Raw genomic sequence first — 27,956 nt, 5'->3', positions numbered from 1 at the left:
TTTTCATCATTTTTTTTATTGACTGAACAAAAAAAAATTGTTTTTTATTTCCTCTCACATTTACAGATAGTATATCATAATAATGTTAAAGATTCTCTTTCTTTTTTATCTGCAAATATTGCAATAATGAGTTTTTTATGTTGTCTTGAAAACATCAAAAAATATTTTTCAATTTAATTTTATTTTCTTATTATTATTATTATTATTATTATTATTTCTTACGATATAACTTTTAAACGACATTTAGAATGTTTATGTTATGTTTTTATGTTGTGTGTTATGTAAATAATTCATCATTTTTCACACAGAGAGTATTTCTTGTTAAAGAAAATAAAGACCAGCACTTGTGTAGGTTTCTGTGGCTGTGTACCATAAATTTAAATCATATTTTATATATTTTTATATATTTTCTTGTTTCTTGTATTGACATCGACACTCAAAAAAAGTTTATGGAGAGTGCAAGGGTTTCACATTTAATAAAAATGTCTGACACTTTAGAATTGATATATTTTGAGAACTTCTGATTCTCACATTTTACTAATGGATTGAAATGTCTACATTATATGTTACACTATGTTCTGTGGTAGTCTTTCGTCATGTCATACTTCAGTCGTTTTAATTTTCATTCTCAAAATAAATTGGAATCCACTTCCCAGTTGACAGACAACTGCTGGAATTGGATTTACAACTTTGTTGCGCGTCAATTCACAATTTGAAACTCTGTTTTTAATTTATTTTGACTATTATTGTTGAGAATATGCCAACGGACATTTTAAATTCAAATTAGTAATTCATTTCAGTTGATTTTCCCCTTTCATAGTTTCTATCCCCTTCATCTATGTAAATATTTAGTTTGTCTTTAAACTCCGAAGAATAAACATCATTGTAAATATTTAAATCCGTTGCTTAATTAAACTTATCCATAAATAAGCGCTATATCATATCTCAACAATCATAGTAAACTAGATTTGTCATACAATTTTATAAATTATAAGCAATTATTTACTGTTTTGACCTAATACTCTAAAAATTTCACAATTCCAGTAACTTTCTGTCAACCGGGACTTTTGATATGTGTGGGAAAATACAAATTTACTCAATTTTTAATTGAAAATTATTCCACGAATTTCTAGATTTCGTCAACATGTCTAACTAAATATTTTATAGCAACTTATTTGGCACATTTGTTTGTATACTCAAAACTAACTAAATTATTCAAATTCTGAAGCAATTTTTATTTAGCTGATAACAATTTTTTGATATGCAGTAACTATAATTTTATGTCACAGACAATTCTTTCTGAGAATTTCAAATTGCTCAGCATCAGCAACACAGTCCAACTCATAAATCGAGTCTATTATCTCTGCAATGTAAAAACCAAAAAATTGCGGCACGTGATTCACTCGTGGTCAACGTGATTGTGGTTCATTAAAAATGTTAAGGAATGTAGTCGAAAAAGAAGTTAGTGATGTGCTTAAACGAAATGGAAGCACGAACTTAATTGAAGTAATTAAGGATATTGTCTTGAGGGATGAGGATGATTAGATGAGAAATTGATGGATAAATGACTTTGGAATAAGAATTCATTGGTGTGGGATGACTTGAACCTTCCTACTGTAATGATTGAAGGAGATAGGTCTCTGATGGGAATCGAACCCTTACTCTTGAGTTGACAGATTTGCCTGCATTTGGCTAACTTAATTATGAATTCTAATTAGAAATCTTGCACTTAAACTATCAAGTAAGATAAATCTACTGATCAGCCAGCAGATACAGACATGTGCACTCCATCAAGCATCTGTTAATCTACTTGATCTCAATCTACAATTTATGTCCAAATAATTCATAAAAATCAATAAATTTCATTCTTCATCAAGAATTAGACATAACAAAATTCAACATTAAATTCAGACTGAAAAGTTTAGTGATTTACTGACATATGCAGCAGTTAATGAACTTTCCCAGTCTTTGTCTAGATCAGAGCACTCCACACCAATGCAATAAACACATTCATACATTCTTTCAAGAGATGAAAAAGTATTTCAAGCGGTAAAAAATTAGAACAATTTTTTATACAGCACCAACGTGTGAAACGCAAAACATTTTCGAAAATTTTTTGTACAAGTCAAATGAGAAATTGAAACTTCCGAGTGAATTTTATATGAATTAAATCAATCGATTATAACGAGTGTGCATTCAAGCACTTTCATTGCATTTTAAAGTCATAATCACGTTTCATTGTGTGTACATCACATTTTAGTGTTGCTTCAGTTAATTGGAAAGGGAAAAAATGATTTAATGCTGTAGATCAAACATCAAATTTTATTTATTTAATTAATATTAATTATTTTATAAAAAAAAAGAATTGCCAATTTCACTTTCACAACTCGATAAGCTTGAGCATTATCTGGTTAATTTTTTTTTAATTGAATGGCCTTTTTCTTCTCATGTGGAGGTGGAAGTCTTATATCGTTTCATACAATCTAATTCCAATTCCGCAAGGCTTTTTAGAAAGTTCAAAGTCTATTTTTGTTATTATTTAATGACTTGAATTGTATTAAAGAGAAAATTGTCAAAATTGAGGACATTTTCAAGTAGTTCTTCTGTCCTCGAATTGTTCAAGTCGATTAATCGATCCGTTATCCGGTACTTGGCATGGTGTAGGATTTAATTCAAAACCAGTACCAAAGTCGTGTCAACCAAAAGCAGAATTTTTAATCGATTACGCAATCTGTGGCAGTAACTAGGTTTATATCCAAAACCTCGAGGATACAAACTTATTAAAATAGACTCAAACATTCTGCGGCTATAAAGTTCATTTTTAGATGCGGAAAAAAATTCTCAAGAAATTCTTGTTTAAAAATTTAAAAATACACACATAATGAATTGGAGCAAATAAACGTCTTACACATCTAGGTATAATTTTTTTCACATTTATTAGCTATTTATAATTGTTTCTATATCTCATGAAAATCAAGAATCTTGCCAATTTGCCTAAAAAAAGAATCACATTAATTCCATTAATCAGTAAATTACATGATGGAATGAAGGAATCACAAATGGAGAAAAATACATTAATTGAAGTAACGTCTATGAAATGTTCAGTATGTGTGCAGATAGATAAAAAAAAAGTTTCTTTTATGCGTAATTTCATGTGAATTTTTGCTTTCATCATAGCAAACATTTTTTTTTCTCATTTTGATTCTAATTTCTAATTGAATGGGCTTTGTGGGGTTGAGAAAAGGAAGCATATACACACAAAAATCATGAAATCATCATAAACATCTGTAGAATACTAAATTGAATTGCTTTTTTCTTTCTTTTATTTGAAAAAGAGTTACAGGCAGCAAAAAATAAACTTTTTATCTCATTTAATGTAAATTTTCTTTCTTTTTTTCAAGAACTTTCAAACGCCTGACTTGATTTTGAAATAACATTCGAGAGTTTTTCGACTATTTTTTTAATGGATGTTCATGATTTTTTTTTACTCCAAAAAAAGTTAACAGCAACTTTTTAATAATTTTTATCAGCAACAATTTTTTCATCTCTTAAACATTTCATGAAATAACAAATTCAGGCATCAGATTTGGTGATGTCAGGGGATGGATAGAGAATGTGACCTTCTCAAAAACGACCGAATTCAAGTTTAATTTGAATTTTAATTTGTTTACTTATCTTTTTAACGTAAATTTTTATTTTAATTGTCAAGTTATAATTCATGTTTGAAATTTGATTTCGAATTCGAAATTCAAGTTTATGTTCAAAATTCGAGTTCGAGTTCAAAATTTGAGTTCGAAATTCAAGTTTAAAGTTCAAAATACGACTTTGAAATTCAAGTTCGATTTTGAGATCTAAGGTCGAGTTCGAAATTAAAGTTTGAGTTCAAAATTCGATTTCGAGTTCGAAATTCGAGCTTAAGTTCCCACATAATCGAAGGATTCTTATATAATTGGTAAGAAAATCTCTTCTAAAAATACAAAAAAATTATCGAACTCAAGAACAGTACGAAGAATTCAATTTAAATCATTGAAGGGATTCGAACCCTTAACTGTTTGACCGCAGAACTAATCCACGTATCTGATTACCCTAATCAGACCAATTTCCATGAAATTCAAATTCAGCTAAACCTTAACCTAAACAACAAAATTCCCCCAAAGATAATTACTTTCCCTTTATATCCCATCATGCATACGACACACGCATATGCCAAAATACCTCAGTTAAACAAAATTTCTTTGAACTCCAACCAATTAATTTTCATTCCAATCCATCAATCTTGACAAAATATAAAATACATAAAATTTACCATCTCCTGGCAACACCGCTGATTCTGAATGATGAAAATTGAATTATCTTTTTCAATGCATAAATTTTCATTTTCATTTAATATTTTGTTTTTGTTCTTTCTCTACATAAAATTTGAATTTTTATTTCGCATTGTACAATGCCATACCTATATATATACATATATATATATATATAATATACGATGATGATAACAGAATAAATTGAATGATAATTCTCTCTGAATAAATTCGTCAATTTTAAATTTTTTAGCGCATTTTTGAATTTTTTTTCAAAAAGGTAGCTTATTAAATCACTTTGTTCGTTCGGTCGTTCGGCTGTTCGGGCGTTCGGCTGACGCTAAAAACTTTTTAACTAGACATCGTAGAGAGCTCGGAATGGTTTTAAAAGATCAGTTCCATAAAGTTATTGCGGCGCCGGCCATTTAAAATTTCCAAATCAAAGCATAAATACTATAATTAACAGTTTTTCATTTTCAAATACAACAACAACAAAAACATCAACACGTTTTTTCATTGCTTTTGAATGTTTTTCAATGTTCTTCGATGTTTTAACAGTGTTTACTGAGCAATGTTTAAATTTTTTTGACCGTTATATGGTTTAAATTATCAAAATCCGTTAAATTATGAAATTCTTAAATTTCTAGTATGGTGACCTGTAATTAACTAGATCTTGTTTTGTGGGTCTGGAAGTGACCTCGATCCTACTGGATCTTGTTTTTGTGAGTCTGGAAGTTATATGGATCCTACTGGATCTGGAAGTGACCTGGATCCTACTGGATCTTGTTTTGTGGGTCTAGAAGTGAACTGGATCTAGTTTTGTAGATCGAGAACTGATTTATTAGTCAATTACTGATCGCTGGGACAAAAATGCGCTTAAGTCCCTCGATCAATAACACGAGGACTTTTGTAATTTTTTTCTATCTATATCATGAATAAATATTTGTTTCCGTCATAATGAATCGAGTCGGGGTAAGGTTAATGAAATATTGGAAATAATTGATGAATTCGAAAATTATTTTAATTTCATTTACGTTTTAAATTAAATTTTAAATGCTTTAAAACTAAATAACAGTTTTCAAATAGGATGGGGAGTAATTAATGGTCGTTAGTTGGGTGTAGAGGTGGATATGACTCACTTGTTGTGAATCTCAATGATCAATTCGATTGATCTATGCTCCTTTGTTATTATTATTATGACTTTTTTTGAGGATTCTATTTATACATACAGTTTTCCAGAGATCTCTACTACAGACATGTAGACATGTAAATGTTCATCATTGTCTAGTGCACTTTGATACATGTAATAACTGTACTTCCTTTAAAATGATTGAAAAATCGATTATTGATGAGAATCAAAACCCTTTATTTTTCCAACTGAATGTACTTGAATGGATTTGCAGACTGTTGTCTCATCAAAATGGCTATAAAGACCTTATTTTTGCATTTGCAGATTAGTCTTTATGTTTATAGCTTGATTCTATTGCTTCAATGTGACTTAAATTAATGTTTCTATGACAAATTCTGAAAGAATCTCAATCAGGACAATGCACTCCTATTCCGAGTAGACAAACATAAGTTAGGACTAGACATTAACTAAACATTACAGGGTAATGTCCAAAAAGACAGGGTTGTATCAATACTTAAGAATCTAAAGACATTCAGTGATATTCCAAGATATTCGAGTTGCAATGCATCAAATGAGCCAATTTATCTTGAATTATAGTCCAAGTTCTAACCATTGGTATCCAGGCATGGAATCTGGATGAACAATCAATTATTCCGAATGAAGTTTCTTTTAAACCGGATTAAAGAAATTGTCGTGTCCATGCCTGAATTGGTACAGAACTGCTCAATCACTTTTGATCAGTTCTACCCCTTCAGTGCTTACGTCTATATCCACATCTTATCTTCCACCACCAAAAAATCAGCACCTAACTACCATAAATTTACTTCCCCAAAATCCTATTTGAAATTCTATAGCATTTATCTTCTGTTTTAGCTGCACATGTTAAGCATCATAAATATTTTATTTTTTTTTGGCAATAGACATAATAATGTCATGTTCCATTAACTCTAATCAGTGCTTCATTATTCATAAACTTTTTTGGAAATCCTCCTTTTTTTTTGTGTGACCTACAAATTTTCACCTACCAGTTTTATATCTTAAAAATTTAGAATTTAGGATTTGTTTCACATCGAGGATGATGTTGAGGAATGTCTTTATGTTATCATATATATTTGTATTATTTTTTGGATTCAACAGGAATTCAACAGCAACAAACACAGAAAAAAAATTAAATTATGTGCTTTAAAAACTTTTTCCTTTTCCGTCATTCAATCGCATTTTACGGCGTCGACTGTCACGTCTTTGTCGTTCCCTTTCCCTTTGTTGACGTACAGTATGTCGTTCTGCATTATTTGTTACACATAAATCCTCTGGTGAGCTCTCAACTTTCTTCATAACAATACGAAATGTAAATGTATGTTTTGGTGATGCTGACAATGCACGACGTGGTGATGGTGCCTCAAATTCACTACCACTTGATGTATCTGTTGTATTAAGCAATTGCTGTTGATTCATATTACCTGTAGCTGATGTTATTGATGTACGTGGTGATTGTAAACGTGGCTCAAATATTGATGCACAACGTTTATCAATGCATAGAAAAGTTTTATCATTCGAATACTTTCTTGGTAATGGATAATGATGCTTTGTTAAATCAGCAAATGGATTCTTTGAGTCAGTCATTTGTGAATGAGAATGTGGTATTGGTTCATATGTTGATGACGATTCATAGCTATCACGTGAACTATAATTCGATGATGTTTGATTTGATAATATTGGACTTTTTGTACGATGATGTGATGGCTGTTGTAGAAGCGATGCTTGATGTATTGCTTTCATGCCGATGGGAAAACACTCATGTGATTTACCTGTTGATACAAAAGCACTGCCAGATTTGTGATAATTTTCTGACAAGTCAAAGTGTGTCTCGAGTGACGACTTCCTTCCGCATCCTGATGATGACTTTTGAAACGTTTCAGGATCAACAATTTCGATTGATGATTTCGATAAATTGATGTTTGATGCTCTCAGTCTATCTTCTTTTACAACAGGCAGTACTGATGATTGTTGTGCACTTGGCTGTGGTGTTTGAGAATCTGATAAGTGTGACTCGACAATCTCAAAACTTGACGTTTGATCTTCATAACTTGTTGATTGATATCGAGATATGTCAAAGCTTGTATCCATTGATGAATGTCTATCCTCGAAGCTTGATTCTCGGTGACATGTCTCGACAACCTCAAAACTTTCACCACTTGGTACGTCATGGTCTGTGTCACTTAAGCTTCTAAAATTTTCAAGAAATGGCGATCGTGGTGGATCAAATGAGGATCTACGAGATGGAGGCTCAAATTGGATAGAAATTGGACATTGGATTGATGTCTTTAAATTAAACAGCTCGTCATTGTCAATGCTTTGACTCTTTTCGCGCTTATAATGATCACTGTCGATACTCTCGAAAATTGGTTCCTTTTGCTCAAATAAAGTCTCAATTGATTTTTTCAGTTCCTCATATAAATTCCTTGGCTTATCAAGTCCATTCTTACTTGTTGATGCACCATCATTAATTCTCTCATTTGAATCATCCTCTTCGACAATTTGATCGACTTTCTTATGTCCAACTTTCTCAAAATATACATTCTCAAATTCACAATACATCCCGCTACTATCAAAATCACTAATCTCATCACCCAACTTCTCACTACTCTCCAAATCACTTATTTCATCTCCACTGCTCTTCTTATCCTTTTTAATTTCCGTTGCTCGTCGTAATCTCAATGACATTTTACTTCCAACACTTTTCAATTTTGATGATATTTTTGGCTCATATGACATTTGCTTTGTTATAGCTGCTTTACCAGCACGACTCGATGAGTTTGGCATATTTGAAAATGTACTTTGACGTACAAGTGGAGCATTGGAATCATTGTTTGATGATTTGGAAAAGGCAGCAGCAAATCGACTTGTACGTGTTGTCACTTTTTTTGATGGCTTTCTTACAAATGCTAAAATTTCACGCATTACGCTTGTCTTTTCCTTCTTTTCAGCCTTTTCTAACTTTTCCTTCTCAATTTTACTATTCAGTTCTTGTTGAAGCATTTGCTGATATTCTCTAAGTGGTGATTGATCTCTTGGCGTTAATGGTACACCAGACATTCTTGGTGAATAACGTCCAGAATCGACAGATTTTGGTGATAATCCACAAGTCTCTGATGGATTTGAAATTGTAATTGGCGGAATTGGAATCGGAAGTGTATTAATTGGACTACGACGTGGATCTAAAAAGAATCCACCTGAATTTGGTCCCGTAAATCCGACGGGACTTTTCCTATCAAGCATATGAACCGATGATGTTGGACTTTTTTGACGCTCATTCCAACATTGTATTGCCATTTCTTTCGATGGACTACTACGTCGAATATCTGGGGTTGTAATTGGCAAGCAAAAGTTTTGTGAAAATCCCAATGGACTACGTCGTCCTGTCGGACTTCTCGTTGGGCTTTTTCTATCATCTGGAAATTGACTTAAATCGTGTGATAAAAAATTGGGACTTTTACGTCCCGATGGACTACGATCTTGTGGCATTAATGGACTTCTTCTCCCACTCAAGTTTAATGATTGACTTGCGCTATTCTTTCGACGATGTGATGCTCTTACTGTACCTTGTCTTGACAATGAACTCTTTTGTGACTGAGATGATGGCGATGGACTTTTTGCTGTCTCATAAATTGAATTACTTGGACTACGTTGACCGATTGAATTTCTTTTTGTTAATCGTGACTGCTCCATACTTAAATTCCATTGTGCTGAACCTGATGGACTTCTTCTCTCAGATGGACTACGTCGTGTACGAAAACTTTGGGATTTTGCCTTTCGCAAGCGACCCTCAGCGTGAGGGTCTTTAAGCCGATGCTATTTGCTGTGTGGAGCACTGACTGCTTCGCCACTGCTACCGCTTGAACTTAATGTTGTATTCGAACCATAAGGATCTAATGAACTCTGTACAGACATTGAACGACCGTGTGATTGACGAGCTCTCCGTACACGACTTGAGTTCGGTGAGAGCTTACCTGGATCAACAGAAGCAGGATCTGCTTGGTATGCGAGAGCATTCATTATAATTGAATACGGTACTGCGGTACATGAAAAGAATCATTGAAAGGTTGAAAGTAGATGGAGAAAAATAATCAATAAGAATGAGTTTAAAATTTGTTTTGGTTTTAAATTTTGTAGCGTATTTTTTTAATTTGAATTATTTTAAGGGGAAAAAGCTACGCCAAAAAGCAAATGTTTATTTACAAGTGAAGTTTTCCAGAGAATTTTAATTGTTTTAATTGAAATCTACAGTTTGAGTAGTTAAAAGTAAGAATAGAGAAACAAAACAAAGATTGCTACGGTAGTGAAGTAGAATAATTGCGAGTATAAGAAGAAAGATCCATTAAAATACTAAATTAAGATATAAAAACTCTCTGACACATCAAATTCATCATTTTTCTATCAGAAGAGATTAATGTTACGCTTGTGAGATAAATAAATGGACAGAATACAAGCCTTCTTCCTAGAAATCAATGTGCAAACATTGCAGTCTTTGTTTGAAAAAGTGTTCAATGTAAAAAGTCAATTGAATAAGACAGATAACATTGTATAAATAAATTTACGTATTTACCTACTCCCAATGGATGAACTTCTCGCATTAAAACATTTGCAGGTATTTTATGAAATTGTATATACTCTAAAAAGTTGCTGATTACATCTTTGAGAGGTGTCTAAATGAATGAACGAAAAAAAGGAGAGAATGTTGAAAAAATAACGTAGGCATATACATAAAATATAAAGTATATATTGACAAACTCATTCATTCCATTTCATCGATCCATCAATATCAATCTATATTAAACACTCATTTAAAGCCCCTCTTTAAATGACATAAATTGTAGACATAAGCATATACAATATACTTACCAATGGATTTGCATCGCAGAATTTTTTACTCCACATTAAAGCAGCTTGAAATTTTGTAAACTCATCAGCCTGTAGCTCTTCTCGTACCAAAATTAGTCTCACAACGTGTTGCGGTAAAAGAGTAAATGAACCCAAATTCAATACCTCATTTCCATGCTCATCAACAAATTCTAAAACTTTCTGTACGAGTGACTTTGTGCACTTATATTGGATGTACTTCTCCGCTGAACTTAATAGAGCACAAACTGTATCGACATTAATGCAAGACTGAACAAAACCCGAACAAGCACGACGTAGCTCTTCCAAACCGTAATAATCGCTCGCATTCATTACACCTAATAATGTGCGAGGTTGTAAGCACACTTGACCGGTATGAATGTATTCAATGAGCTGCCGAAAAACATCGGGCTCAAATTCTTCAATGATTAACGTCTGATGTTGTTGACCAGTTGGCTAACAAAATTTATGGAAACAGAAAAAGAGAAAGAAGTTAAGTTGAGAATTATTATGATGATGATGATGATAATGGCAAATAATAGAAATATAATGTATAAAGGGTATTGAAGAAAGATTCAGTTATTGACTATTATGCGTGTAATTTAGAGTTAGAAATAAGATTGAGAAGCATAAAGCTAGAAAGATCAAATATAAATGTGCTTTATACATCTCGTGCGATGAGATGAGAAGGAGAAATTTTTTTTTTATTATATCCAATTATATGATGGTGCAGACAGCAGTTAGCTATAGAGAATGAAAAAAGAATTAAAGTTAACTGAATTTACACCCACAAGCAATGGGAATTCTTTATTTTTTTGCTGCTTATATGAAGTAGGCAGGAAGGAGAAAAAAAGGTAGACGATAAAATTTAATGGCTAAAAAATTTAGGAATATCCAACAAAAAAAAGGAGAGAAAATTTTTTATAATTCAATCAAGTTGGATAGGAGATTTTTAGTTAAGTGGAAAGGAAATGAAATTGAGGGATAAAGGCACATAAAAAATAAAAAATCTTAAAGGGTCTTTTCATGTCCATTTATGGGTGATTAATTTTCATGTGGGAATACTTTTTTGGATCTAATGTCAAGTGGTTGTTCTTATTCCCAAGAACATTTGGATGCTCTATCAGATTCCCGAATCAATCTGGATTATCACTACAATAGATCCACTTCACAAACATCCATCCTTAAATAGCAATAACAATACGAAAAATATGAAAAATCTTGACATGAAGAGTTATCCACAGTCAGTTAGGCTATAAGAGTTAAACGACCGTATGAAATCTGCTTTTCGATTTCCTACGTAATAGTCAGTGGAAAATTTCTAGAATAAATATTGTCATGGGGATCATATGAACAACCTTTACGACACCATACTGAAAAACTTTATTGCAATCAAAGTAGGCGTAACAATTTTTTCGGATTTGAACAAGAAAATTTATGTCTCGTGGAGAGAGAGGCTTGTTATCACAGTACTTTGGCGTTAAAGTGTTTTGGAATAAAAGGAGTCTTGCATGCATGCTGTAAGGATTAATACTTGAGAAAATGTGGAAAAAAATTGAAATTTAATGAAAAATTCTTTGAAATGATGTCAAGGATATTATGTCTTCGTCTGCTCTTTCCAAACTGCTGGAAGCTGATTTTATGGAATGAAATATAAAAGTCAAATTGGCATTTAAAGTTCAAGGCAACTAATGGCTGGATTTTTCATCTTTTTAATGAAAATTTGACTCATAAATTAAATCCTTAATTATATTTTTACCAAAATTAGTAAACAATTTTCAGAATTAGGTTTATCTACTGACCAATAATCTCTAGATACCATTCAAAAGCCTTTCAAAAACATTACTTTGCCAACTTGTTGCTTCCCATGAAAATTACAAAAAATAACTTTAATTGACCAAAAAAGAAGAACCAAAAATCCAATTTAATGTCAAAACTAGGTAAAGTAATTTTATATTCTGGAAGAGCTCAGATGTGCTTGAACAAAAAAGAAAAACTCTCCCTTTATGGAGAAGATAATATGCTACTTCATGTTTATTATTCTTCAAAAAAATAAACTTGGCAAGATGTTGGCAAAAAAAAAGTGGGTATGGAAAAAGTTTTGATTACTTTCAATGGCTTTTTGAAAGATTTTAATATTATCTCGATGCCATAGAAATAGAATATTTTATTTCGTACATATTGGTAGAAAATTCTAATACAAGAAATTGGGGGGTCTTCGGTTTGAATAATTGCATTTTTTTCCTTAATATGTTCAAAATATGTTTTTTTGCCGGAACTTGGATTGCTGTGGTGGTTTTGTTCAATTTAAAAACATTTAAGAAGAATGTCCAATGAAAACTTAATTATTCAAATCGAGGACCCCTTTAAGGTTTGTTTCTTGAGAAAATTTAGATTAATTTGGATTGCTGCGATGATTTTTGCTCGATTTATAAAGAAATTTAAGAAGATTTTGAATAAAAACTCAATTATTCAAATACAGGACCCCCTCTACATGAGGAAATAACGAAGCCTACTAACATCATGAACAGATAAAGAATAAAAATTAAATTACTCAAACTCTTTAGTACAACAAGTAAAAAAATTGCTTTGTGAAGTTACTTAGTATGAAATCCACACCAAATGGATGTTGAAGCAAATTACTAAACATGAAAGTGATTTTATTTCACTGAATAAAGCGGTTTTATGTGAGGGACGTTGAAAGGAACGAGAAAGATTAAATTAAAATAATTAGATTTTTTCCGCTGTTAACATACAAAAAAAAAGTCTTCCATTCTGAAGCGATGCTGAAAGTTTCATTATTACTTTATGTACCGAGGACGGGGGAAAAAAAGCTTTTTTTCAATTATTCTCAAAATTTAATCAATCAATAAACGAACTCAATAATTTTTAATTATCGACAATAATTATTATACAGTATCTGCTGTACAATCATAAACTTTTATAAACATTAATTATTGCGAATTTCCCTTATGAATGAATATTTATTCATCAGACTAATTTCATTAAAAAATTGAGTTTATTCAGAGTTGTTGGATGGGTGACAGGAGCTTTAATGATGACACAATTGAATGAATAATTTGTTGTAATGTGCTGTAACTTATTTATTAATATTATTGTAAGTAGAGCATCTGAGAGAGCTTACTTTTTCTGATCAAGCTAACGTTATTGAGTCATGAATGTTTATTGACCAGTGATGGACAACCAATGTGACGCAGTACACTAGTATGCCTCCAAAATGTTTCGAAATATCATTGAATGAATGCCGTGTGTGGTTTTATTCTAGGCTTAACATCAAGGTGTACCGCAAGAAATAAAAGGTTATCCACCACTGTTATAGAGGTGTTTTGACCGTGACATGAAGTGTTCAGTAATGCAGTAATTTCCAATATTGCATAGAATATTAATCACGTATAAGGAATCCTAATCATATTGCATTATGAAAATAAGCTCGGTTTATGGTTATAGACAGAAATATCATCAAAGTAGGTGTTCAAATCTCACTTTTTAACTATATCGATCAGAAGTCGAATTAGTCGATCCAAAATCTATCATCAGGTCGGTGTGATTTAAATCCATTCCAGCATTAGACAGGTTCAATTCTGAGTCACACCTAGCCTGCCGCCAGATTTTTGATCAATTAATCGATTTGTTCTATTTTGAGTTAGTTAAACTTCATACTCCTAAATATGTCATTATCCATATGCCAAACCAGGACAAGCTGTTTATTCATTATCCGAATAATGACACAGCAATGAGCTTTTTAGTCATGTTACCAGCATAAAGATTCATAAAGTTCCTCAAAAAGTATGAAAACTTAGAAAACAATTTTCCACATCTCCCAAAATTCTGCCATTGAATTCCATCAAAAAGTGTACCAAACATTAAAGCAGAGTATCCCCCACCCCCATTTACCAAAAATTTCGAATTAACTTGAAATCATATTTGCATTTGTTCAGCAAGAAGAAAGTAAACATCTAATACACGAGAACGATGCTTGATTTTGAATATGCTAAGTAAAAATGCCCCTAAGAAATAAATCCGTTAAAAAAACAGCGAAGCTTTATACAGAAAAAAAATCTCTGCAATTTATCCGACTAACCACGAACGAAAAAAAAATCTAATCTGACATAAAAATAAGTCAAATCCAATAACAACTCTGAGAAAGCATGAACATTTAATTATTATGGAAATTTCCTCTTAAGGCATTTACTTAAGAAGTTTATGATGGAACAAAAAAAAATGTTGAATATGTTTTGGCTACGAGGGGTTTAATTAACGAAAAAAACATTGAAAAAAAGGAAAAGTAAATGAAACATAACATTTATAGTTATAGTCCTATAAGGGCACATCTACGTGCATATACATTTATTTATAAATTATGAAAAGAACTATTGTGAACGAGCAAAGAGGAAGAAAAATGGAAATTGAGAGAGAAAGAGATTTTCAATTACAATATTTACCTCTGATATAGGGGCTAGCTGTTGCGTAAAGCCACTTCTCTACAAATAGGTATATATTTATACATACATTCAACATTAAAGTTAGAATACATGGGGAATTCATATTTCGGTTCAGTATCAATGTAGACAACACATTTTGTTATTACAAAAACACTCTGTATATTAGTTCTCATTTTTTTTTACTATATAGAGACTGAACAAGGGATGGATTGTTTGGGTATTGGTGTTAAATGGTCTTGAAATGATTTAATTTGGAAAACTTTGCTTAACGAGTTGCTCAGCTTGTCAATTATTGCTGAGTTTGTCAAAAATGTTGCTCAGTTTTGTCACAAAAAATGTTGCTTAGTTTGTCAAAATAAAAGTTGCTCAGTGTATCAAAAATATTGCTCAGTTTGCCAAAAGGAAAAGGTTGCTCAGTTTGTCAAGAATTGTACTCAATTTGTCAATCATTGCTCAGTTTCTCAGAAAAGGCTAATATTCATCTTAAAAACTACTAACTTTGAGTTGTTCAAATTTATCAACATACTTTAGAAGCTTTTAGGTTAATTCAATTCCATTCCCTTGATCCGACTACTATATCCGTTTTTAATGCCTCAACTTTTTTTCATATATATTTTCTCTACATCTACAGCTACTGCTGTTGTTCTCCGTTATTACTAAAATTGTATATATGCTGAATGTTAGCTGTTACCTTACACATTCAGATAAATAAAAGTGTAGCAGAGATGAAAAAATAATAATAAAAAAGGGTAGAAAGAGGGACACAACAGACACAAAGGAGGAGAGGCAAAACTGAATAAAGAGCAGATTCGGGGAGGTTTTTCCAGTTGAATAGAACATTTAATTTTAAAAGGACTTGAGAACATGAGAAAGAACACACAATTATCATTGCATGTATTCTGTCATTGTGAGAGAGTAAAAAGAAAGGTTCTCGTATAAGAGAAATGGAAAGAAGGCTTCCATTATTGCTGCCTTTGTATGTTTTTTTTAGACATTGAAGGAGGTAGACGAGTGCTTTTATTTGTATGTTGTTAAAATAGAGGTTTCGACCGAAAAGTTTTGTACAATTTTATTCTCAATCTACGTGTCATGAAAATATTTGACATTAAATTGTATGATTTATGGACTATAGTTGGATAAGGGTTGTCTTTTGTAAGGAGATTATACTGGCACTAGTGGCTTAGCTCGTTAATTTTCTTGTTTATATTGTTTTAAAGTTTCAATTTTAAATTTTGTTGCTAATTCTTATTGTTTTGATTTCTTTGGTATATCTGGCGATGACATCTTCGATCTTCATGGTTAGGAGTCTAAGGGAGTGGTTTTAAATGCATTTGGATGCAACTTGTAGTCAACTTTAGCTTTAGAATCTAGTTTTCCAAACAAAAACTCAACAAACCTCGAGTTCTGGACTTCAAACCATAAAAATACCCAAAGAACCATCTTCAGATCAACAGAAAACATTCCTACCAGAATTATACAACAAACTCCTTGCCTCCTGCCCCAATATATTTGTAATTTAGATTAGAATTAACAACAATCCCTAACAAAAGACTCCAGTTTCTTAGAAATTGCCTAATTAATTATTTACAAAGCACTCTCATCATCCTCATCCAAGTCACGTTACTTCAGAACCTCTATGTAGAAAACAAAAAACAAAAGTAAATCCAAATAGAGCGGAAGCTTGATGGGTTTCACTGTGTAAAGGAACATTTTCCCAAATAAAATTAACAAAAAAAAAGAGGAAAGAAATTTTATGCTCGTTGAAATTTTAGTTGACAACCTTCTTGACCTGAATTTTCCTTCTTCATTTACAACTTTTTGACATTTATGTACGGTAAGAAGGTTGAATGAAATAAGAACAAAAATATTTTAAATTTCTCTATAACAAAAGTTATGAGGAAGTAGAGTCTAATAAATGAAATAAAAATTCCTTTAATAGAGCTTTGGGAAATACAAGATATAAACACATTTGAGATAGAGCATGTTGCATAGAACGATATATATGCTATATGATACCACCGCCATGCATGTCAACATTATTTATTACGTATAAAAATGAGCAAAATGGTACATAGCATTTCATTTTATTTCTCGTCTCTCTTTTTCCTTTATTGGGCTGCATTTTAGAATGAAATGAAGGGGGACTTTGATAGGCATTTTGGGTAAATGGCTGAAAAGCTTTCGTTGCTACACGTTATGTGCATTAAAATTGTTTGAAAATGTGAAATTTCATTTGATTTTCATTTCAAAGGGTGTAAAACTATGAATTGTTTTCAGTTTCTAAAAATTTGAATTTGAAAATGACGGTTAAATATTATTTGCAATTTCACATCCTTCAAACTTCAAATAATGATTAAAAATGCGCCTTCTTCATCCATAATAAATGTCATTACCATCGCCCATCATCATCAACATCATGTACGCTCATGAGCTGATGGCAGTGTATTATATGAACCTAATATTATAACACTCAATTTCTTACCTGTTGCGCGGCATTTTGTAAATTCAATAATGGTTCACTGCTACGTTTCAGAAACAAACGTAGTTTATTTGTTTCACGTTGCGGCTCCTTTTCCTTTTTACTCCGCTGCTGCTGTGGCGATGGTGCTTGATACAACATTTTTTGAAATACGCGTGAGCGAGCTGCCAAAATTGCCTGTTTTTGGTACGTAAAAAAAAAAGTAAAATTAAATATTTAAGCAATTTTCATCTCATTTCGTTCATATTTCATTGCGGATCCTCTTTTACATTATCTATATCATGTACAATGTGCTGACTGCTGACTAAAAAAAAGGATCAGCATGGGGTAATCGGGGGAGATTTGGTCATGTACATGCATAATGAGAATGTAAATGACATTGCATTTTATTGGTAATAATTAATATTTTGTAAATCAGTACGCATGTACATTAACGGATACTCACTTTGACAGCACAAACCGGTTCACGTGTTTCGCCTATTAAAAATGTCACATCACATAATTCCGGTATGGATGCGAGAAATTTTAAATCCTCTGCCAATCCAGATTTATTTTCAAACATTGTAAAATCAGGCTCGTCAGCAGCCATGGGACCATCGCTTGTTATAACTTCAGGCATTTTTGATGAATTTCCTGTAAAAAAAATTGTAAGCATACAAGACCTTCATTATTATTTCAATATTGTCCCATGTTTACATACATGTGCTCTCTTTTGCAATAACAACAACAAAATGAAAGCGGAATACATAAAAAAAAGTAACATAAAGCCACGAGCAATTTATTAAACGAATGAAAACAGAGGAAAATTCAACTTAAATGTTCATGAGAGGAACAAAATTATATGAATTAATAAAAGTATTCTTATCAGAAATCCTAACGATGAAATTTTTATGAGCATATCAACGGTAGTGGGCGGAATTCGTTGGACGGCTGATGATAATTCAGATTTTTTAGTTAAATGCCCAAAATGTTTTCTATTATGCGGAGGATTTCATTATATACGAGGATATTCCTTTGGGCATTTTAGGATATTTGAGAATATCCTTTAAAGAATTAAGGAATTTTAGGTTATCATTCTTGTTTGCTTATCAATTTAGGTCACTGTCATTCCTTTACATCAATTGTTTATTGAAGGAATTTGGGAAAATTCTTAAAATTCATTTCAAATTCAAATTTAGATAAAAATTTCATTCAAATTCAAATAAACCGTTAAATAACGAAATTGTCTTACTTTCACACCCTTCGAAAAGAACAAATCAAAGCTTTGATTCAACATTCAAAATTAAAAACTTCGTTAAATCCAAGAAAATCTCTAAAAATTCCCAATTCACAATAAAAACGCCTACTTAGCTCAATAAATCTATGCATCAACAATCATAATCTCAAGAACGAAGACCATCAAAATACAAAATCTCCTGTCCTGATACTAAAAAGTATCCGACTTAAATCTACAAGGACACCAAATCATTTCCAATTCCATTCAAATATACACACGAGCAGATATTTATTAAAATCATTTGATATTTTCTGTTGTATATACGATCCCTACTTTTAAGCTTAACAACAATAATAAAAAGAGTAGACAGAATTATGAAAAGAAACGTTTCTATGGGATTGTGTGTAGGTGGATGAAAGGAATTAATGTGTTGGCAACAACACGTAATCTGTTTTATATGATAGCAACTAGTCAATGAAAATATACAAAGAAAATCACGATAAATTTTCTCATAAAACTCACTTATAATTTCCATAATAAACCTTTATAAGATAAAATGTAAATTATTTCCTTTGAAAATGAAATTTGAGCCTCAATCACAAAATTTGATTAAGATATTTTCAACAAAAGACAAGTTTGATAAGAAAAGTTGAGTCATGAAAAACATTAAAAAGTTTAAACACTTGATGCGGGAAATTTTATATATTTTTACTGACGAGATTTATATTCAGCAGAATCTTTTGTTGCGGAAATTTATGAGCTTTGAGTTCTTGGAAAATGATTAAAGGAATCCACGAAGTATGCCATGCCGTAAATTTTAATTTTTCATTTGATGAGTTTTCTTGAATTTTACATTAAGATTAGAAGGAAGTTAAAGTGAGTTTTAAAGTAAACGGAGAGATTTGGGATTGCTTTTGGAATGTCTAGACAAGTATTTGTTGAGTTTATGAGGTATTTTCATACAGTTTTTAAGAGATTATTTGAATTTTATTTGAAATTTGTGTGACAATCCCCTTTTGTATTTGTTTACCAAAAGTATATTGCCCCTCGCAGACTTTTCAGTATTATTTTGTATATTTCCTGTTAAAATGAGGATGACAAGCTTAAAAAGGGTTACAAAACTTCAATTATTATTGATCTAACCTGCTAATTAACTATTTATCTCATTTTAAAACTCAGATTTGTCAATAACATTGAAATATTTCAATTTACTTCAAATTGATAAGCCAGATTAAAGCCCAAAACACTGAATTTGTATCTCAACATGAAAATTTCATCAATGAATCCCTTTTTCTTGACAATTTCAATTACATAATATACCAAAAAATTTCAAGGATCATTAAATCTTTCCTCAAAGAAGTTCTTCTCAGTAAATGACATTCACAGAATGAAATGTTGAGATGCTTTCCCGAGCAAATGTCAAAAAAATAAACCCCGCCATCGCTATGAAATAACTTAAGTACTTGCCGAAAGTTTTTCATTTCTGGATTTAATGTGAAAAAGCACTCAAAAACTTTTTTTTTGGTTTTAAACTTCTTTTTTTAAAAGAAAACTTTCTTTTTCAGCTGTAAAAGTTTGAGTTTTCTTGTTAAATTAATTTTTACATTAATAACTACGAGATTTGCTCATTAAGGATATTAATAATATATGAGAAATATTTCATTGATAATAACATTATGTATGATATAAATAAACACACATAGTACAATATAGTCTTTATTCATTGCTCATGAAGTTCACTTGGGGGAATAAAGGATGAAAAGTGAAACATAAGAAGGAAATGAGGATGTGAGTTACCTCCTTATTTTTAATGCTGAACAGACAAATGATCTACACAGTGGGTTTGATATGAGCTTAATTATTCTAGCTTAGGAAACCGAGCAGCATTAATTTTATGCAAACTTTTACAGTTTCTTCTCTCTTAAAATTTTCCTTTAATGAAAAAAAATTAACATAAATTCAGGATGTAGGAAGACTCTTTCATTTTTCCTATGTTTCAAAATATTGTTTTCATCCACAATTTAAATAAGGAGAAAAGGCAAAAAAGGAACGAAGATATGATGAATATTTCACTTTTTCATCTTCTTTCCCTTCGTCTTAGATTACTTTTATTTTCCTCAATTTGAATTTGCTTTTGTTTGATAAGCTTACTCCATTTTTAAGAGAAATTTTCATGCAGAGAAACAGGAAATTGTTGCCTTACTTTATCTGCTGTAGAATGTGGGCCAGTAATACAATGCAGAAAGGGGATTGATTCACTTTTGATGTTTATTATTTAAGGATGGTTTGTAATTTGATAGAATTGAAGTAAATGTATAGATGTAGTTTAATTAAAATGACTTTCTTATGGATTTATTTGTTTACTGTGATGTTTATTCTTCGGAGTTCAAAAGCAGACTGAACTTTTGTACGAAAAGGGGGTTTTCAACTATGTACGATAAATATTGTTCAAATCTCAAATGAACGTTATAATAGAATTGAAGTAAGAATTTGAATTTTAAGCAGTTCTTTGAAGCAGAGCAATGATTTGTTGTTCCAAGCCTAGATTCTAAGTATTTTGATAGCACTGAAGGTGTAGATGCTTCCAGGTATCACAGAATTCAAAATTACTGAGTATCTCAACCTATCTCCAAGAAATCCTAAACTCGTTGTTATTCTACCTTCGCCTGTCTCTTATTTTCCTTTTATTTATTTATTTCCACAATATAAAAATTCAAAATACGAAAAATGAATATTGACAACGATCTTATTACATAAAAAGGTATGCTTTACTCCTTTTTAATCCCACGCAAAGTTAAAATCTTGAAGTAACGAACTTAAAATCAAAGATGGAAATGTTCAAAAAAGTTAAAAATACCTAAACAGATTAGAGACTTTCATAAAATTAATTAACATTAGAAATTTTCTTACACCTATTTCTAGATTTATGTGAAAAAATCCCTTTTAATACCTTTTGACCGTGAGAAATTATGAAAATTAGATTCAAGATTTAGGATGCTTTGCTAATCCTTGAAGTTAATGGTGTTTCTGGGTAATGTCTTCATATTGTTCATTCATGCTTTTGAGCATCAATTTTATAACAAATCGATAGTAAAATTGAGTAAAAATATTCAAAAAAAATTGCAAAGAAAACATACAAAAATTGAAAATTGGACCTAAAAATAATCCTTATTCAAATCAGATGTAAATAGCAAACAGAGCACTTTTTACTTATTTATTTTGATTTCTTACACTCCAGTTGCTTTCCTCGAGCAACCAATTTTCATTAATAAAATCATCTGAATATTAAAATAAAGAGAATATAAGAGAGGTAGACGATGAAAAGAGCGGCTTTAAAAGTGAGTCAACGTAGGAGTATGGCTGTAATAAAAATAAATACGAAAAAAAAAATCGCGTTTTTTCATCCCAACGTTCAATATGAATGAAAGGAAAATATGCAGCATAGCCCTAAGCGGATTGTGTCTATATTGAAATAATTTTTACATTTTTTTTTAGCTATTCTTGTTATAAGGATGGATACTATAAACGTTTTTATTGTAATATTTTTGATCTTTTAGCCATATATAATGCTATGATTCATATGAGGGTGGATGTGATATGAATATATATAGCTTAATACTTGCTTATTTATTTAAAATCTATTTTTGACATTTCGATTAAGAATTGAATGAATATCAATAAATTCAATCAACGATGAATATTTACACAAATACCAATACGTATAAATAAATAAATAAATGGCGGATGCGAAGGAGAAGGAAATTCAATTAAAAAAAAACTTTATCCTTTCGTTAGGCAACGTATTTAAACAGCATTTATGTTCATTCAACATTATAACTAAATTCTGACACATTTGGAAATATTGTATTTAGATCTCACGCTGCGCAGCTTTTATCAATTTTTGTTGAATCATTTCATTTGTATTGAAACATGCAGCTCGAGTTGAAAGATTCAATTATCAAACATACTATGATTAAATTGGATTAAAGAGTAGTAGCTTTCATAGTTTGCTGCAGTTTTAGAAAATTTTGCTGAATTTTGAGTTAAAATCAATGATTTTTAACGGCTTTTATTATTTTGAAAATCAATTCTCATAGCTTCACACCCTTCATCATTGTTTACATTTTATTTCATAGAATTCATACTTTAATTTAATTATTAGACACTTTTCACTGCTGTTTAATTAAGTTAAAGCAAACAGGCAGAATACAAAGGAATTTAATTAACATTTGGAATTAAAAATTCCATTTGATAATGTTAACAAGCTTCAATTTCCTCAAAAAACCATTAATATTTGAATTTGTGAATTTTTCTAACCAGAAAAATAAACATTATCAGCTTCAATCTACATTACAACTAGGTTTATTAATTATTCATCACATTTTGTATTAAAATACAAACCACAACTCTGTTGATAATAAAATGAACATCCTTAACATAATTGAAAGGTCATAATAATAAATTCATTATAAAATATGCTGCATTATTAGATGTTAGTTCCTATAGTGTAAAATAAATAATTTTCCATACTTGCTAACTTTAAACAGAATGAGTTATTTATTAATTTATCCTTGAATAACTTCATCCCTAGTTCTGGATCATAAACAGGATATTCAATTATCTTGTAGGGGCAGTAGCCTTTGGTATAAAGAGTTTAATGTTATTCAGCATATAAAACTACCATAGAAAATTTTCCAAATGAACGGACATGGGAAAAATATGAGGAAAAGCTTCTTCTTTTACAATGAAGCTATGGAAATATGCTAGGAATGTAGATATTAATATTGAGTGTGTGCATTGAATTAGAATTAATGTTTTTTAATGAATAACATTATCACATGTATTCATAATGGAATGATGACATGAGAAATTTCCCTTACGTACACACACACACACACGCACGCATAGACTTGAAAGAAGAATTTATGAAATCATCATTAATGTGATGAATATTGTAACAAATATGAAGGAAATTGAGGGTGACATAAGAAATTTTTGTGTCTGTTGACACCAATCGGATAATGAATCGAATAGAATTCCATTTATTATGAAACTTCCTGCTCAATCGATCAAGTAAATTGGAAAATAAAATATCTAAGATGGAAGTTTAACATTTCAACTCGCTCCAATTCTCACTCATTTCATGCTATTTTCACATCATCAAGAAGAATAGCATATTTTACAGTCGATGATTGTGTTCTATCAATTACGATTTATGAATATACATAAGGATTGAAGGAAAATCAATTTCCTCTTCCCAAGCAATACATTTTTTCACATTTTCTTTTTTTTTCATCACTGCTGAGATGATTTTACTCATTTTATCCGACATTCTCTTCATGCATCATAGCTAACGCCTATGTAATGTAAACATAACATAAATATTTTCAATGAAATATAAAATGTACATAATCTAAAAGGAGTTTTTAGCTATTTTCATATCCCCAGTTGTACTTTATTTCCCGTGTGGCACTTTGACTTGAACTCTTCTTTGATCTATTAGACTGCCATGAACTTTTACTGTGTTTTTCATATGTTTTGAATTAATACATACTGAAATATGTATGAATCCTTATGTGTCCTATAGAATTGAAGTAGCTATTAGCATTTTTATTGTGTGTATTTCCATATTTCGTCATGAATTGCTTGTTGTTTGATAGATTATTGAATTTCTAGGTTAGAAATTAGAATTTTTAAATGTTTTCTCAATTTTCAAAAGCCTTCTTAGAATAAATCATTTATTCTGGATGTCAAAAGATCCAATTATGTCATAATTCAATATTAAAAATAGAAAAAAGGATAAAATTAATCTTTTATTGACATCGAAGTAACCAACGGTTACAGAATCTCCCTAGTAATTAATGCAATTAAATATTAACCATCTAAAATTGGATAGTTGTTAAGATACAGCAGTGATGAGCAACCTATGTGCTGCGGCAAACTAGCATGCAGTCAAAATGTTCAAAAAAGCTTAGAACCGTACACCGTGTAAGGTTTTGATCGAAGTAAACCATCAAAGTATGCCGCGAAAACCAACAGGTTGTTCACACCTGACATAAAGCAACATCTGGGGTTGAATCTGTTTGTAGTTGATTCAATATTTATAATAATAGAATTAGATACACCTTGTAAAGCAATACAAAAGCAAAAGACATCAAATAAGAGTTGTGATACAACAAAAGAAAATCAGAACTGCGCTTTTTCCATCTCAATTTTTCTTTGAATTCCAATTCCTTTTATATCCCCGAAGCAGAAAAAAGCATTTCTCAACAAAATCGGAACGTGAAAAGTAGATTCAGAATATGAGCCGATTGATATGAGAGTGGAAATTATATTACTTTTTTCAATTTGTTTCCTTTCCACATTCTTAGCACCCACATATATAAAACTTATGGGAAATGTAAGGAGAAAAAAAAGGAAAAAATGCTTAAGCATGCAGATGATACAGAGCTGTGTTGAAAGAACCTGTTGAACCTTTCTCATTCTATCAAAACATGCCACATAGAATTGATTCAATGGAACGGCGAAAAGGTCCATTATTTAGATAGAGCAATATTCTCTTCTTCTTTTTTTGTGCCTGATGTGTCATTTCCTCTTTACTGTTATTGTTAAATATTTATGGGCATACTGAAAAATATTGAGGATGTTTTTCTGCCGAGAAATGCAGAAAAAAGGAAATTTCCTTCCTGCAAATGTACAAAATTTTTCCTCCATGTCATCGTCTTTTTCTTGCTGCTGTTCATGCTGCAAAGCTTTGCAGGGTAAACTCATGAAAGCGAAAAGACGGGAGAGTGGATGAACGAAAGAGAAAGGGAGAGAAATTTTTTTCATTTACCTTTGAACTTTGTAAAGCATAAAAAATTTAATGTATTGCAGAATGTATAAAGGAACGAACATTTTAAAGTCATAAATTTTGGAGAGATTTAAAACGCATTTTGAAGTTTGGAAAGAATGTAAACAAGAATGAGAGGAATAAGAAGAACATTTGGCCATAAAAATATGAAAATAGCTTGAACTTATGTTTGGAATTTTTTGAATTTATGGCTCATAATTTTATGAATACTTGGATGTTGACTTTTTAAATATGTAGATTCGACTTTTATGAAAGTTTGATGAAAGCTCTGATGGAAATCTTTGTGAAAAATTAGTTTTGGTTGATTTTCAATTTCAAAACTGTGTTGAATCAATGATAGAGATGATTAGAATTATTTTATTCTTTAGAAGAGCTTTCAAAAGAGTTTGCAATTCGAATTTTTTGAATCTTTGTTTACAAATTTCGAAATTGCTTTTAGTTAGAAATTTTTGTAATTTAAATGGTTTGTTATTGATAAATTATCAGGTCTACTGCTTCATTAATGATATTAATATGTTTAGATACAGAAATTACTTAAATTAGCAACTTGTAAAACATTAATTGTTCTAAATTTAAGAATCTAAAAGATCCAGATTTCAGATTTAATGCTAAATTAAGCAAAACTTTAACGAGTACAGGTGATAGACTCTTATCACTAAGTTATCTGAATCTTGACTAAGAAGTTTGTCAGAAACTCTTAAGAACTGAATAATTTCAATCTACTTCCAAAGGGAGAGCAAAGCTTGAACGAAGCTAAAGAATCTTAAACCACAACATTTCCTTCTTAAGTTAAAATTATCTTTAAAAGGATTCAATTATCCACTTGAATCTATAGTCTTAACAGTATACTGGACTATACCACAATATCCTATTTCAATCTTCCTCCTTGTAATTTAAAACTTGAATTTTTCTTCGTAATTTTTCCTCAATTTTCAAATATCCATAAAATGCAAGAAAGACCAAAGTGCGAGGCACAAAAGTTTGAGATTGTTTTCACAAAACAATTCACCTCAAAGTAATCGAGACGTTGCACCGAATCTTTTTTTCAGCATCACATCAAATTAGTAACAACAACATAGAATATAATGAGGGGAAAAAGATTGGAACGATGGATGTCAAAATAAATGATGTATGTCGAGGTGTGCGTGAGAGATTTTGACACAAATGATGGAAAAAGGAAACAAAGTTTGTTATTGTCGGAAATGAGATGATATGAGACGATGAGACAAAAGAAGGAAGGAGGAATATTTATTTCATTTGTGAAAGAGCTTATTCCGCAAAGTAAAGATTTGTGCATTTCGATTTTCTTTCGAATAATAAATGAAATCTTATTTGTGACTTCTTTTTTGTGCTTGCTAGATTTATTTTGGGGACAGTTTCTGTGGATTGACGGATTTGCACCTAAACTAGACTGAATTTTATTCTTTTTTAAAAAAAAATATCTCTCTTGACCCTTTGCCTAATGAAATTTTCTTTAAGTTCCGAATGGGAATTGAACCTCATACTTATTAACAATAATTAAGTGTTCAGACAATTAATCTATTGTATTTTAGCAGAATGTCAAAATGTTCTTTGAAAATTAAAAATCCAAAGGTAACTGAGATTTTAGCAAACAATTCTGATAATCTGATTAAATTACAACAATAACGTATTTTATGAATTCAAACTAGATTGAAGCCTTTCGAAAGAACTTAGGCTCCAAATCGGAGTATGATTCCAGGAAGTAAGCAAGGAATTAATTGGATTTGTCATTAACAATCAAGTAACTGTTACAAGACACTTTAACACACAAAATCTTAATCTCAAAGTCTAGATCTGAATTAAAATAATAAATTTTAATCAACAATTAAAGACACAACACTTGAAATTCAATCCACACGACCTTACACTATACTTACTTGTGATCTAACTGGGTTAAAAGTTTTCTTGTTTTTTCTCCGAAAATACTGTGTAACTTCAAACTTTTATCAAGTTGATCGAAAGATGAGAAAAATCCTCGTGACTTTTATTCACACACACGCACCGAAAAACTTTATTTATTTTTGTGCCTTTATTAAAGCAATCCTTCTCAATTCAATGTGTTAATATCAATTCTTGAATAAATCTTTGCGAGTACTTTAACTTTGTCCTTAACAAAAAGGAACTTTTCGATCATTAAAAATTATTTTTTCACAACACAGGCAGGCATAAAGGCTTTTTTAGAATTGAGAAAAGTTTATCATTTTCATTTTTTTTTTTTTTCACTTAATTGAAAATGGAAAAAGGAAAAAAGGTGAAATAAAAAGGAGAGAAAATTGTGTCGATGATAAGGGAAAAAAGTTTTGGATATTGAGGCACTTTTTTGTACACAAATTAAATTTTTTCTTTTTTTATAACTTTTTTCCTTCACTTTTGGAACTTTTTTGTTATTTTAACTCTTATTTTCCACTCAATTTGATAGGGAAATGGCGATAAATTGTTTCACTAAGATTTCATCTACAGTTTAACAAACACTACAACTTGTTACTTAGCTAGTTTTGCACAAAAATGATAAAATTTATCTACTTAATTAAGCAATTTTTCATCATTTTTTTATCAACAAATTTTTCATCAGATTATCATTGAAATTTTTGT

At 30.7% G+C, this 27,956-nt stretch overlaps 2 protein-coding genes across 2 annotated transcripts in view; one reads left to right on the top strand and one right to left on the bottom strand.

Annotated features, from left to right (window-relative positions):
- LOC139089939 (coactosin-like protein) overlaps positions 1 to 27,956 on the top strand; it is a 40,030-nt gene that overhangs the window by 9,797 nt on the left and 2,277 nt on the right. The gene's annotated exons all lie outside the window — the stretch shown is intronic.
- Positions 193 to 27,937, bottom strand: LOC139089900 (serine-enriched protein-like). Its single transcript, XM_070639539.1, has 8 exons — positions 27,242 to 27,937; positions 17,720 to 17,907; positions 17,278 to 17,451; positions 14,796 to 14,834; positions 10,336 to 10,788; positions 10,040 to 10,139; positions 9,379 to 9,506; positions 193 to 9,258 (listed from the first exon to the last, which is right to left on the bottom strand). Exons 2-8 carry the CDS (start codon positions 17,891 to 17,893, stop codon positions 6,616 to 6,618), a joined length of 3,711 nt encoding a protein of 1,236 aa, XP_070495640.1. The 5' UTR covers positions 17,894 to 17,907; positions 27,242 to 27,937; the 3' UTR covers positions 193 to 6,615.

The sequence above is a fragment of the Chironomus tepperi genome, unplaced genomic scaffold, assembly GCF_022539635.2.
Source record: "Chironomus tepperi strain 1889 unplaced genomic scaffold, CSIRO-AGI_Ctep_v1 contig_196, whole genome shotgun sequence".
Lineage (NCBI taxonomy): Eukaryota > Metazoa > Arthropoda > Insecta > Diptera > Chironomidae > Chironomus > Chironomus tepperi.
The sequence above is the reverse complement of the archived record's forward strand: the minus strand, read 5'-3'. Positions and strand labels throughout refer to the sequence as shown.

Coding starts and splice junctions, on each gene's coding strand:
- LOC139089900 (XM_070639539.1), bottom strand. CDS start 17,893: ATGCCTGAAGTTATAACAAGCGATGGTCCCATGGCTGCTGACGAGCCT. Junction 10,789..14,795: donor AGCTAGCCCCTATATCAGAG/GTAAATATTGTA, acceptor AAATTTTGTTAG/CCAACTGGTCAACAACATCA. Junction 10,140..10,335: donor TCTGCGATGCAAATCCATTG/GTAAGTATATTG, acceptor TCATTCATTTAG/ACACCTCTCAAAGATGTAAT.